Source organism: Camarhynchus parvulus, chromosome Z, assembly GCF_901933205.1.
Source record: "Camarhynchus parvulus chromosome Z, STF_HiC, whole genome shotgun sequence".
NCBI lineage: Eukaryota > Metazoa > Chordata > Aves > Passeriformes > Thraupidae > Camarhynchus > Camarhynchus parvulus.
Window position 1 is genome coordinate 17,496,314 of NC_044601.1, and position 14,693 is coordinate 17,511,006.

Genomic DNA, 14,693 nt, shown 5'->3' on the forward strand with positions numbered 1-14,693 from the left:
GTGGCGAATTCACCTTGGCCAGCTGTGAGACCTCCACCCAGCTATGCTTTTTCTCTCCCTCTTCAACAGCACAAGAAGAGATAATAAGATGAAAAAGTTTGCAAGTTGAAATGAAGATGGGGAGATCCCTTGCCAGTTACTGGCACTGGCAAAAGAGGCAAAACTGAGGGGAAATGAGTTTATTTTATTGATATTTAAAAGCAGAATAGGATGGCAAAAAATATGCTGCCCCACCCCCCTTTCCTCAGGTTCAACATCTTCATTCCCAACTCCTGTATCTTCTCCTCCATGAGTGGTACAGAGGGCATGAGGAATGACAGTGTGTCCACAACAGTTTCTCTCTGCCACACATTTTTTCTCAAACTTTTTTTGTGCAGATGTGTGGGTCCTCTTCATGGTCTGCAGCCCTTCAGGATAAATCTGCTCCAGCATGGGACTTATGTGTGCATTAGTTCTTCTAAGGAGAATCTGCTGCAGTGTGAGCTCTCTGCAAGTGAGCGTTCCTTCAACAAATATCCAGCTTGCCCTGGAGTGGTCTTCTCCAAGGGCTCCAGGGAATTGCCTCCTTTATCATGGTCTTTTTTTTTCCATGGATTCCTCTCTGTTCCTGGTGCCTGGAGCACCTACTCCCTCTTCTTCTTTTCTGACCTTAAAATTTCTAGTGGTCTTTCTCACTCTTTTACTCCTCACTGCCTGGGCCATGTTTTGCCCTTTCTTAACTATGCTTTCACAGAAGCACCACATGCTTTACTGGTGAATTCAGCTGTGCCCTGCAGTGGGTACATTGAAGAGCAACCCTGACCCCTTCTTGCTGACATCAGCCCTGCAGCCATCCCCAGAGCCAAAACCTTGTCACCAACACCTAGTGTAAGGGATAAAAACCAGATCCATAAAGACAGAAAGTTATTTTGGTTTATTGTGTTCCTTACTGTGGTTAACTTCTTTATTTCTTTTAGTATCAGATCAACTACAATGAAACTAATTTGTGACTATCACTTTTCTGAACAGTTTCAATAGAGCACTTTTATGAAAGATGAACTGAAGGTATTGTGAGGAGGATGTAGAGTGGTTTTTTCATCACTAAAAAACACATACAGTGAAATCAAGCTTGTATTTTTAAACTTTTGAAAGAAGGAAGGGGGCAAAGAGCAGTGCAAATGAATGGGTTTTCTGTGTGTGTATATAGAGTTTAGGATGCCAAAAATACCTTTCTTACATTAGGGAACACATAATGTACTTTGTCTTCTCACCCATTATTTTTGAATAATCTAATTTTAAAAATTATGGAAAAGTATTTTTTCCCCTCTTCTCTCTAAAATGGTGTCTTCTTTTTACCTATGTTCCTCTCTAAAAGAGGTCTATTTGCAAGGTCCTGCAAATCTCTACTCTCACCTAGTGACAAGTACTGCTTGATTAGCTATTTATTTCTTAAATCATCAGGCACATAATTTGCTAAACAGTATGAAATGTTTTAGTACCTTTGTTCCTGGGTGCCAAGTTGAAAGTCTTGATTGTGCAACAGCCAACATGTGCATTTAATTTTCAGCTACTGGACTTCCTTGGGCCAAACTGATATTTGCTGGCTATTATTTTTCATATTTTCACCATGAAATATCTTCTTGAGTCTTTGTGCACTTTCTCATGTAGTTTTGTATCTTATATTTATTATTATTGATATTGATTATTATTGGTGCCTTGAAGAAAGCTTGAGTACTCCTACAGAAGCTATAGTATCACCTTGGCTGAAGCTTAACAGGAATCTTAAGAAATATTTTTACTTTGTAATTTAGTTATCTATTCAAAAACAGCTAAATGCGTCTCAATTTTATGAATTTAGAGTAAACAATTGATTTTGAATGGACAAGGGGTCCAGACTTTTTTAGATAAAATATTAAAATTTAAAATATATGAGGAATTCTGAGTTAATAATGAATGAATGAAAATTCAGTTTCATGTGCAGTTTTAAAAATAGTGTATTAGAAATTCTTTTTATCTTAACCAGAGTTGTATTTCCTTTCATAGTGATGTAATAGTGTCATTTTCTAAGATGGCATTTTTTAAAAAAAATTTTAGTGGTCTTTGGCAGCACAGAAAACTGTGGTAATTTAAAATGGAATTATAACAGTTTTTTGAACAATATACTAAAGTTAACCTTATATTTTATACTTTCAGTTGTTCATGGTGGACAATGGAGCAGATGACTGGAGAATAGCCATGACTTATGAGCGTATTTTCTTTATCTGCTTGGAAATACTGGTGTGTGCTATACATCCCATACCTGGGAATTACACATTCACATGGACAGCCCGGCTCGCCTTTTCTTACGCTCCATCCACAACAACAGCTGATGTGGATATTATTTTATCTATACCAATGTTCTTAAGACTTTATCTTATTGCCAGAGTTATGCTTTTGCATAGCAAACTTTTCACTGATGCCTCATCTAGAAGCATTGGAGCATTAAATAAGATAAACTTCAATACCCGTTTTGTTATGAAGACTCTAATGACAATATGTCCAGGAACTGTACTGTTGGTTTTTAGTATCTCATTATGGATAATTGCTGCATGGACTGTCCGAGCTTGTGAAAGGTAAGGTTGATTTTTTTCCAGTTCTTTCTGTTTGTCTTTCTATTTTTTACTCCTGCTTTGTCTCTTAAATTTTGAATTCAGGGGACCTAAACATCGTTAGAATGCAGCTCCCTAGTCCTTGATAATTTGAGTGTTGGTTGCGTTGAATTCTGTGACAGACATTGTCCGGAGTGATTTGCATCTTAATCTGATGGACTTCTGCAAAGAGATCTGTACCCCACTGTTTACTTGTAGCACTACAATTTCATTTCAGTGTGTTGACATATTTAACATACTGGACAGATACCACACAATGCCTTTAAGAGTAGTTGTTAATATTCTGCATTTATACCAATTTTCATTTATTTTCTTTGTGAGATAAATGTAGTGAGGATAGTATAGAAAAAATAGCCAGGGAAAATGCTTGGGGGGATGTGTAATTAGAGTGTTGTGCTGAGAAAAGAAAGAGAGTGCAAAATGCAGTTGACTACTTGGCAAGATCAGTAAAGAGGAGCAGGCAAAACACTTACAGTAATATAACTCCTTCTCCCAGTGAAAATCAGAAGTGCATTTGAGAGTGTGACTTTCTATTTCAGCTAGTTTTCCAACCTCCCCTTACCACAGACTTCAGTGTAGGTGCAGAATGAATGGCTATCATAGCAGACAACTTGAAATTGAATTTCTCAAATATGGCTTTAAGAAAAAAAAAAAGGCTTCTGATTGGATAGGATTGCTTAGGAATATGAGATAGCTTAACTCTAAGAAGACAATTAGAATGATTCTCTATAAAAGATTTAATGCCTTGGACAGCTCTTAGATCCTGGAATTGATTTCTCCTCCTCAAGCTGAAAAATCATCAACATATTTAAGGCATTTCTGCTTCTTCTGTTTGTTGACCATTTTGTTGTTTCTATTCCTTTCCATGTCTGTCCATTTTAGAATCAGTTTGGGGGAGTTACTTGTGACAGCTAAATGATTCAAGTCAGCAGTAAAATCAAACACTGTTGTGCATTTTTAAGTTACTGCTTGCATTCCTTTTCAGCTTGTTAAAAGGAAAACTACCTGATCTTATGAAATGACTGTAGGAATCATGGTTTTGTAGTTTTATTGTTAAAATTTCTTTGTATCAATATTATTTCCTCATATTACAGCTAGACTAATAGTTTTAAGAATATTCTGAAAATACGATGTTAAGACACAATGACATATTACAGTTTCAGAATATTCCCCATAGTGGCAGCGAAGGAGTACCCTAAATTTTTACTCAATCTGTAGTAGCTGTGTTTTCATAAGGATGCTCTTGTTTCAGATGTAACTGACTTCTGCAAAGTCTCTCCTCTTTATCTCATATTACCGACTTCTCTTCCCACCAGTTTTCTTTCTGCTGCTCAGGAATTCTTCAGTGTCTACTCAGGCATTTCCCAAATGGTTTGAAGTGGCTCTGAATAACTTCAGCATCCATTGCTATCATCATTACATATAACTGCTTGATGATGATGGTGATGATGATGAAATAATAATTTTTATTAACTTTTTTATACATGTGCTTTCAAAATAAGCTAGTACAACTCAGTGAAAATTGAAAAATAGTTGCTACTGTCTGATACATGTCTGTAAAGCATATTTATTTGTCAGTATACAGACTGCAGGACAAGAATGTATAGTATATAAATAACAATAAAAATAAAATAAACAAAGACCACCTCACTGATTTTTCAATCAGGGGTGATGATGACAGCACTCTCATAAAGTTTTGATTTTTTTAGTTTGCTTATTTATATTTAGAAAATGACACACTTCTGCATCACTTGTTCTGGGAAGATTATTTATTTGGTTAGGTACACTGAAGTCAGGGTTGCAAAAAGCTGAATTTTCTTCAACTCTCTGCTAAGGTAGTAATGGATTTTCCACATTTTAATTTGCAGTTGCTGTCCTTGAATTGACTGTAATATTTTGGACAGTAGGCTGAGTAGCTACAGACTCCTCTAAAACTGAAACACAACACAACTAAAAGCAAGTTAAATATAAAAGTTAGTACTAGGTTAATATATCTCTAGCATAATTGCCTTCTGTCACTGGATCCCAGTCCAAGATTCATATTTAAAAAAGGAAAAAAGTTAATTTTATGTTTCAGAAACGTTAAAAAGAACATATTTTGGCTTTTGGAATTAGATACTTATGTCATTCATGCTAGTTGCACAGCCAGTTTTTTGTGTTTTGCTTCCAGTTTTCGCTTGAGGGAATATGTAAGTATTTTGCCAAACAAATGATACTGACCCTGGATTCCAGTTACTAGTCAGCCCATGAAAACCATTTAAATCCTTAGCCCCTATAGAGGTATGTGGTAAGAAAAAGTTCTCAGAAGAAAACCTCAAAACCCCATACAATAGCCATTTATCATGAGAAAAGACAAATATGACCACTGAATAATTTCTGTTCTGTGTAGAAATCACAGTCCTCAGAAGATGTGTCCCAAGGTCTTTATGGCTTTGAATTGCTTAGATGTTAAAAGTGTAGTTTACACAAATGAGGTACATTTTTTCTCAACTACTCTTGACTTTTTTCTTAGTTTTAACTCAAGGGAACCTTTTTTTTATTTTAAGTAGACTATTTTTTGTACACAAAAAATAAATTTTTGTACACAGATCCTGAAAATAAATTCTATAATTTGAAGTCTTTTCCATTTGTTACTATATATGAAAACATAACGAATTTTAATACATCTAACAGAAATTAGGAATTAGGCAGCAACCTGGTAGCTTTGGTTTGAAAAGGGGTTATTTATATTAATAAAATTTAATTGTGTTAACTATTTCTTTGCATCACTCTAGCACCATGCTCTAATTTCTCTTATATAGTAGCATCACATGAGTTTGCATTAGCAGTATTTCTTTGGTGTACTAAGTCATTTAACTGACCATCCATATTGGAACAAGATGATGGTGGTAAGTCATAATAGATTAAAATATTAAAATTTGGGAATGGAGAGGAAAGATTCTCATTCTGTTCCATGTTCTCAGTGAGGAGGGAAGTCACAGTAGGCGGTGTCCTTTATTGTGGACTTGTGTATGCTCAGCAAAAGCTGTTGCTGCTGAATGAGAGCCTGGTGTTCAGATTGTTCTATTCAAAGTTAAGTTTTTATTATTGCAGACAGTCCTGGGAATAGAAAGGGAGATTGGAAGCCCCACATTTCATAGGAAGGTATCATGAAAGAGCATCATTATCCATCTCTTGAAAGATAACCTGTGGAGACAGGTCATGGGTTGAGCCAGGCAAGTTGGCTGTCTGAATAAAGACTTCACTGCATTAATGGTCATCTGACTGATCACTTGATATACACTGAACTAAGACAGGACATGTGTCTTTCTCAGTGCCTTAATGACGGTATAGTTAGCTCCCAGAATGCTAATTATAGCAAGTGACACTTTGGGTTGGTGAGCAAGGTATTTTCCATGATTGGAGTTTAAGGTCATGTATGAGGGCAGAAAGTGGTACAGATAATGGTGGTAGACAGCCAGCTGAGTATAAATGGGTTGCTAGGGCTGCAGAGTAATCTAGATGAGTGAATTTGGAAGGTAAAGGTGGGGATAGCATCAAGTGTTGCTGTGTACATAATGACTGTTTTGAGGGGAAGATTGCATTGCATAGGTTTCATCTGCCTTCCCATTGCCAATAGTACTATATTGCTGCTTTTCATGTGTAGGCTTCATAATGAAAATCTAAATTTTTTATTTGGTCTAACTCAAAAGATGTTTGTGCTTATAATATCTCTGAGGCACATGATCTAGAACACTTACGAGTATATTACTTTCACATTTGAATTATGAGCCCTACAAGCAGATTAGTTTTTGCAGTTTCCCATACATATGTTGTTACTTAAAATGGATTTGTGCATGGGCATCAGTTGTTTATTTCAGTTAAAATAGCAAAGTTTGGTTTCTCAAGAAAAAGACAGTCAGTATGTTTAGCATTAAGTCATGGAAGAATCTGACTAGAAGAAGAATCTGAGTAAAAGAATTCTACTCTTCTGTAGAATGGGTGTCTCTTCTGTGAGAAGTGGGGTGCTTTTCTAGGTTGTGTGGAAGGTAGCCACTCTTTATGATCTGGGTTTTTTTATGGAAAAGAAGAAAAAAATATTGTCTTCTGAATACACACATGGGTATAATGTGCCTGTTTCTTGTGTACCAAGCAGTATGAACCAGAAATGCCCACATTACACTGTTGTATGTCCAGAGCAGATCATATCACATGCCTGGCATTTCTGTGGATTTGCAGAGGAGAACTGAGAACAGAACTGGATTTTCTTCTTCTGCAGAGAGCACACTTTTGGCACCATTTGCTGTTCTATTTGTTCATCTCTTTGACTTTTGGCGATGAAGTCAGTTCAGTTTGAGCAATTTGTTTTAGTCAGCATTTCTTCCTCTTGTCAGTTTCTGCTCTGTATTCTCTCCTTGTTTTAACAAAAACAAACTCAAAAAACACACACATATGCAAAATACCATTTGTGTGTGTGATAGTGAAATATTTTTCTGCTTTCTGCTCATTCTTGTTTTCTACAAATAAATGTCATTTCATGGAAATATGATACCATTACAAAGTTTCCATTACAAAGCTGAGTAAGCAGCTCACACATGACAACTGGGAGGCAAATGTTAAGGATTCATTTGATACAAGCTAGTGGATACACTGACACTTCGGTTGTAATTCATGAAGGAAAAAATGTTTCTTAGCTATCTAATTTCCTCTCAGTATGTATTTCAGTTCTTTACTTGTATTGAGGACCTTATCTGACGTACATTGCATGCATATGCACAAGGCCACCTTCTAATGGAAATTGCTTTTTGCATTCTCTGCAGTGCCAGTGTGAAGATTCTTGTTCTTAGTTTAAAAAAAGCAGCCAAAAAAACCCAGAAAAACCCCAACAAACAAGCAAATAAAACCCAACAACAAACAACCAAGCCTGGATATTTAATTTTAAGGCTATTTTTAGGCTCAGAAGGTCAGAAGCAATGACATATGATTTTCATTTTTTTCAGTCTCATGACTGTCAACAGATCAAATAGTGTTTGTGTGTGGACAGTGCTGGCTGTTTATCGTGATTCTTTACCTTCCCTTGGCTCACAGCTCACTGAAACTAGAATGTGCTACTGTCAGCCAGATTTCTTCAGTGGTGGAAAACATTAAAAGTTAAGTATCAAGACAACAATCAGCAATGATGTCCTGTCATCATCCTGACTTGCAGCTGTGCTGTGAATGAATGGTTCTCTGCCTACTAGTCCTAATTCCTGGTTTTGCACACTGAGTGTAGCTTAACTTTAAATGTTAGGTTACTGTTTTATAATATTTATATCTCAAAGCAATTAATAATTAAAACCACATGTAACCAATTGCATTTTTGCTGCAAAAGTTACAAATAGACCATCAGATCCATTATTTTAACCATACAATGAAGGCAACAAGGGAATCTACTCACAGAAGTACATTGGCAAATGTACTTCTGTGCATAACCCAGATCCAAAAAAGAGCAATCAATCTAAATAAAATATTCCTTTTCTAAGTGTATCCAGAGGGATTAATATCTAAATAATGTGTTCTTTTGCTTGAAAACAAAACAGTTATGTATATTTAAGGGGGAAAGCAGATGCACCTGTTCTGATGCATGTAGAGTTTGCTATTTTTTTAAAGCATATTCTCCTTCCCTTTGAAAATGCTGTTTGTGTATTCTCAGCAAAATAACTTTGGGATATAAGTAAGAACACTCTTCAATTGGTTTAGGTTATTAGAATTTTCCTTATAAATATGGAAAGTAGCAATAACTGATGAAGTGTCAATGGATATAGTCATTCCTTCAGAAAAATATATCAGGCCAAAGGAGATCAGTGTTTCTGTAGTCCAAAAATAGCAGATCCAACTTTGAGGAAGGGAGTGCAAAAGACAAAAAGTTAAAAAACAAGCAAAAAACCCCAAACTGCTTGCTTAATTGAAGAAAAAATTATCTGTCTTTCAGATTAACTAGAGCAAGAAAACTTTTCTTAGGTTAAATTCTCTTTTATTTACAAAGGACTTATATATATCAGTTGTAGAATAGAATGAAGTGGAAGAACTCATGTACGGTTCAAAAATAGTAAGCAAAGTGAAAACTATTTTTCTAAGCAGAAAAGTCTGAAAAGAATGAAAATACTTACAGGGCAGTACTTACCTGCTTTCAAGGATGAAAAGATTCTTTTGTAATTAATCTTGAATCTATAAAACATTATTAAGAGAACAGTCTGTGTTCTGGTCAGTAAGAATGGTTGTACGTGCTCCGAATTCTTTCAGATAAGAAAGCAATTTATGGAATTTTTTTTATCATTATTTCATTACTGGGTCCAAAGTTATATATTCTGATCCTCATATTTTTAGATGTGATAATTAAATTTTTCCTCCCTCTCTTGGCCAGCCTTTTAAACTATTCAGAATATTTTGTTTCAAAATGAGTAAAAGCTATTCGACATAGTACCCCAAAAGCAGTCCTTATAAAATAGGGTCATAGTGAAGCAAAAAGCAATGTCTTGTCACTTCAAAATAGAATTCGTTGCTCCAACAGTTTAACGTCTTTGAAAAGTGTGCCCTGAAGTGTGAATTTAAGGTTTTCTACTGGTTCTCTTTTGCTTCTTGAGCAAAGTGAGGAGCATAGGCCATGGTTATCACTTCACTGCGAATAAGCTTCCAATATGCTGACTCTAGCCTTAGATATTGAAGAGTGGATTCTATTGGGAATTTACAACTCAGCCCTAAAAATTCAAATTTATGAGGTCCATACAAGGATATAGATAGTGTTGTGAAATTGTGCAATTCAATGGAATTAGTGGTTTTATGGTGGGAAACATGAGGAGGTGCTTTTTCTATATTTTGTAGGTTCTTTATTTTCCTTTTCTGTGATTTTACCCTTTTAATTTGTTCTCTCAACAGCAGATTTTTCTTGCTTGGGTAGTTTTTTTTCTTTAAAAGTTCAAAATCAGCTATAGTTTTTACTACAGTTGATCTTGAGATAGTAAGAGATTTGCACCATCATTTAGAAGTAGTAAGTATTGCTGTGTGTCCTCATTTACACTTGTGCTCCCCAGAACAGTGATATTATACTAGTTCAGAGCTCAGGCTGATCAATCTAGAACATTTCTTACTGAGACAATAGAACATGACTTTACTTGCAGTTGGTTTTTCTCTAACCCAGATTGATACCCAATATTTCTTTTTAAGCCTTTTTCTGTGATAAATGAAATCCACTGACAAAATTCCTGTGGCTTTCCACAAGAGCAGTTCACTGAATTGAAGTATATTAATTGGGTATTGAAGGCATCATTGCAATGTGAATTGGACAAGTGTCTTGGATTATTTAGGTTGCAATTTTCTGGGTCAGGGGTTGTCTTTGAACTGTGTTTGCACACTGCTCAGCACAGTGGTGTCCAAGAATAACACTTACATATATGATACGGCAGTACTAATAAATGTCATAATTTCTAGTAAGGAAAAACGGGAGCTAAACACTTTGAAGGCTGGTGGTGTTCAGATGAAGATGATGCCTTCATGTGGTGATAGAGCAGTTTAAGCTGAACTGTTCAATTTTGATGGATGCTGACTGTGCTGACAGCTTGTGCTGAGAACACTGCCCAGGCAGGAATTGTGCCCTGCTAGCTGGCTTCTTTTCCCTGCGTACTCCCTGCCTCAAGTGGAGAAGCCTGAGGCAAGCACCTCCATGGTCTCACTTGCAGAGGGGAGTATGTTTATGTTGGTCTGGTGGTGGGACCTCCGAGTACCCTGTCTGGTCAGTGAAGGTGTGCTCCTGCCAGGCACGTGCAGGCTCCGTGCTCAGCACTGCAGTCTCGCCTCAGGCTGCATTGGAACAGCTGGGCACTAAGGAGAAGTCTCTGTACTGTACTTCATATACAGTGCTTGTGACTCAGGGCTTAAGGGTATCTTCTGTTGCCAAGACTGACAGCAAGAGAGATCAGTCCCTAATCGCTGGGAAGTTGCAGTGAAGGTAAAAAGTACTCCAAATGTTCCAGAGCAGCAGGTACCTGAATAGGTTAAGAACACACAGGAAAACAGAGGGTGTCAGTGCCGTGGGGCTACAGCCTGGTTTGAAACCTGGTGCAGACTCTGTGGAAGCCAGTGAGCTTGCATTAGCTTGAAGTCCCTTGATGGTGGGGCTGAAATGATTGCATCTGCCGGGGTAATTGTGCAAATCATGTCAAATTGTGGACATGAGCCTTGGGTACAAACTTAAGTATCGGTGTCAGGAATTGTATATAGGCCTAGAAATTGGTTTTGCAATGTTTTGGGGTTTTTTGCTTATGGGGGAGGTTGTTTTTAAAATTTTTATTTATTCTATGAATTAAGTAAATATTTACGAATAACTTTGACTTGCAAAAGACTACTTAAAATGTGAAAATAGCAGTAAACACCAGTGTATGCTGTCTTTAAAACAATAAAACATATTCTAATACATAAACAAAAATTATTAAATGTGTAACTACAGAACAGAAGATTTTTATTAATATTAGTGTTAATGTAGTCTTCTATGACAAACATGGTCAGCTGAAAATATAAAAAAGTATTCACTTAATATGAAGTGAATGGGATTTATATTTCAGGTATGCCAGACTTCAAGATTGTGTGTCCCCGGCATAGGAGTACAATGATACATTGTTCACCAGTGCTTATTTTGTTTGATGACATTATAAAGTAGGCCATTGGTCATGTTAAAGAATATCTTAATACTTTTAAACCTGACTAGATATAAATGCAGTTCCATAGCATTTGTTTTGTCTATTAGACTGGCTGCATTAAAAATATCTTGAGCTGTAGGCAGTTTTGGAGTACAAGGCAGAAGAACTTTAAAAACCTGGGACTTGAAAGTTATGTGTAGGACTGGATAAATTAACTTAATTTTTCAAAGATCAGGATTTTCTATAAGGCTAAACTACTAAAACTCAGCTTTTCCACCAGCAGCTCTGCAATCCAAGGGCTTTCACTTGCTATACCATACCTGTGCTTCAGTTTCCTTGCCTGTTGTGCTGTCATTCCTCTTTTGCAGCAGGTTATTTGTGAATCTTCAACAGGTGCAAAGAGACCTTACAAGCAAGATATACACAGTTTGAAACTGCAAAGCAATTTTTACTTACTAGAAGTAAAATATCCAAAAGCTCAAGATGGAATTTAGTGGACTACTAGACTAAACATTAGGACAGTCACTAGCCCAGTAAGACACCAAAAGAGGTTTTGCTGGCCATGCAGGACATGTCTGTTCTCCACAGCTCCCTTTGTGCTGCTGCATACCCATGCCATGCTGCTGTGGTATTTTTGTCCAGATATGTTTTCTCCAGATATGCATGGAGGATCTTCCAGCTTCCAGTGAGACCAACTGGCTTGGCTGGCCCTCTTTTTTTTTTTTTTCCCCTTTTCTTTAGGACTTTACCTTTCCACATTGGGAGTGACCTTGAATCCTTGAGCTATAGACCATACCTTTCAAGAAGAGCTTGACACAGTTCCTTTTAGTTAAAGCAAAAATGAGTGACTATTACCCAAGGCATTGCTAACACATGCATATCCATTTTATAATATGATGAAACACTTGTATCTTGCTGCTTGAGCACAGCAGCAGAACTTGGATTTTATTTTTGTTATCTTCAAATCCTTTTATATTTGGTTGGGTTTTTCTTTCATAGGAAACATCCAGCAGCAGACTAGGAAGGATACAAAGGACATGGTTTTAATGTAGTGAGCTTCTGGTCATTGCAGAGTAGAGCAAACAGTTTAACAGAAATGTGGCTAAAAAACTTTAAAAGTTCGGGACTCAGCTGTCAAAACTATATGGTTCAACCTGTAACCTGGTGATCTCATAAATTAGCTTCTGCCGTGAAAAATGCATGTTCAGGAAGGGGTGCTGATTGAATAACTCTTGATAAATTATTTAGGAGTTAACAATTCTGTGATATGGAAGTGCCATTTTTTTAAATAAGACTTTAACCAGTGCCTAATTATTATTTGTAAAATCTCTTATCTTTTTAATAAACACAAGAGACACCTAGAAGGAGTACCTTGCCCTAGTTTACAGAAAGAACTATGAGCCAGTCTGTGTTTTGGCTGTCCAATAAGGTCTGGATATTTTTTTAATGAAACAAAGCATCAAAGAGTCAAAATACATTGTTTCCTCAGTTGCTGTATAAAAGTTAAATTGAATAATTTTATGTAGAAGCAAGAAACAATATTTTAGTCTTATTGCAACTTAATGCTGCTTGAGGAAAGAGGATGATTTTGCCTGAGTATGTGTTCCTTTTTTGGCTGTCACCTTTCTAGTACATACAGAGAGGGTGTAGGACATGAGTTCTAGAGAAGAGAAGCTGCTGTCTTGGTCAGCTCTGGCAAAAAGTACAGCAGAGCATGGAAGGTATTTTGGTTATAATCAGTTGTGCCAGCGGGGTCAGTTGCTTTGTGTTGAATTCAGCAGTTGTCTGAAGTGGGCGTGAGGGAGGAACCTGGCAGTGGGTTTGTGACACATGCCTCACCAGCTGCTGGGCTTGCAGTGGGGTGGGAGGGTATGGAGTGTACTCTGCTGCAGGTGCTCTTTGGAAGTGCAACGATTAAGATTCAGGCTTGCTTTTGGTAGCTACAGAAGGATGACATTAACCTCTGTTCCATGTTCTTCAGTCACTGCATTCTTTGTTTTTATTGAACAACCTGAATTTACCAGCTTGTAGACACTAGTTTAATTGGCCTGACTTGTCCAAAATTGTCCGAAATATATACGTGGACCTTAGTGTCAGTTCAGGAGCTGGACTGTGCATTTTTTGGGCAGGCAGTAGTACATGTGAAAAACAACCTTGCAAAATATTTACAGTAAATAATAGCCTTCTAATAAAAACAATGTATCTTTTCACTGCATTTCAGAAAGAAGATACTTGATGTTCTAATTCCTTGAGTTAAAGGTGACCTCTTATTATTTTGTACTAAAAAGAATGCAGTGGATGTAATTGGCAAAGCTTCTCACAGTCTGAAATCAGAGATACAACATTCCCTAAAATCGAACAGAGATTTCAGATCAAGTATTCATGCCCAAATGTATTTTCTTTTTAACTCTGTTTTTAATCATTCATCTTTTCAGAAAATCACGATACACCTTCAGACTAATGAGCTTCTAAAATTGTAACCCTGACTGTTTAAACTTTGATGTTAAATTGCAGTCTTTCGCAGTAGATTCTTCCCAAGGCGTTTAAAGGCAAATTATATGTTACATTTAGTTAATTGAACACCTTGATACTTGTCACCTCTCAGTAATACCTTCTGCATTAATTTTCATCCTTTCCCAAGCCTACGAGGATTTAACAAAAAAATGTGCATGATAATTCTTAATAATACTGCTTTTAGAGGGGTATTTTCTCCTTGCAAGCAGATCACATTAGTCGCCTTCCTTGTTCCTTGTGTGCTGGGAGGCAGAAGACCTGCTGATGCAGTCAGTGTACCTCAGCAGGACACTGTTGTCCTTCAGTGATTGTATTTCTGATGTGGACTATGATTTCTCTTGATTTTTAGAAAATCACGTCTAGCACAGATAATAGGCAAAGAAGCAGATGCTATGTCCTGAGCTAGTATCTGCAGGAGACACAGCCATCTGTACCAGGAATTACACATTCTATTGGTTTATTTTCTTTTATTTTTTCCAAAGGAAAACAAAAATGTAGACTGCAAAAATGGTAGCTTGGTTTTAGTAGGATCAACCCTAGCACTCTTCCGTTATTGAGGTAAGAGTGGTAGTAGCATTTTTAGTGGTATATAACACTGGAGTGAAGGTTTTATTATACCAACAAAAGTATGGTAAATATACAAATAATGTGTAAAATCACAAAAGCAATAAACAGTGCATTTTTTTTGTGAATAACCGCATTATTTACTGACAAAAAAGGTGTTCTGTTTGTTGAAATAGCATGAGCTAGGGAATCCGACCTACAGTTCTGTTGTGACCTTGACCAAAGTCATTTAAGCTCTTTGTGATTACGTCATACATAGAATCATGTTTACTGCTGTTGCTTGGTCTGATGTCCCTGTTGTGAATAACAAAATTTATTTGAACTTTATAAGCAAAGG

General features: G+C 36.6%; 1 protein-coding gene across 1 annotated transcript in view; it reads left to right on the plus strand.

The window, feature by feature from the left end:
* The window catches only part of KCNN2 (potassium calcium-activated channel subfamily N member 2), a 71,936-nt gene that overhangs the window by 18,818 nt on the left and 38,425 nt on the right, over window positions 1–14,693 (plus strand). The window contains exon 3 of the mRNA XM_030968565.1: window positions 2,173–2,591. Within this exon, the coding sequence (XP_030824425.1) occupies window positions 2,173–2,591 (419 nt within the window). The remainder of the gene's footprint in view (window positions 1–2,172; window positions 2,592–14,693) is intronic.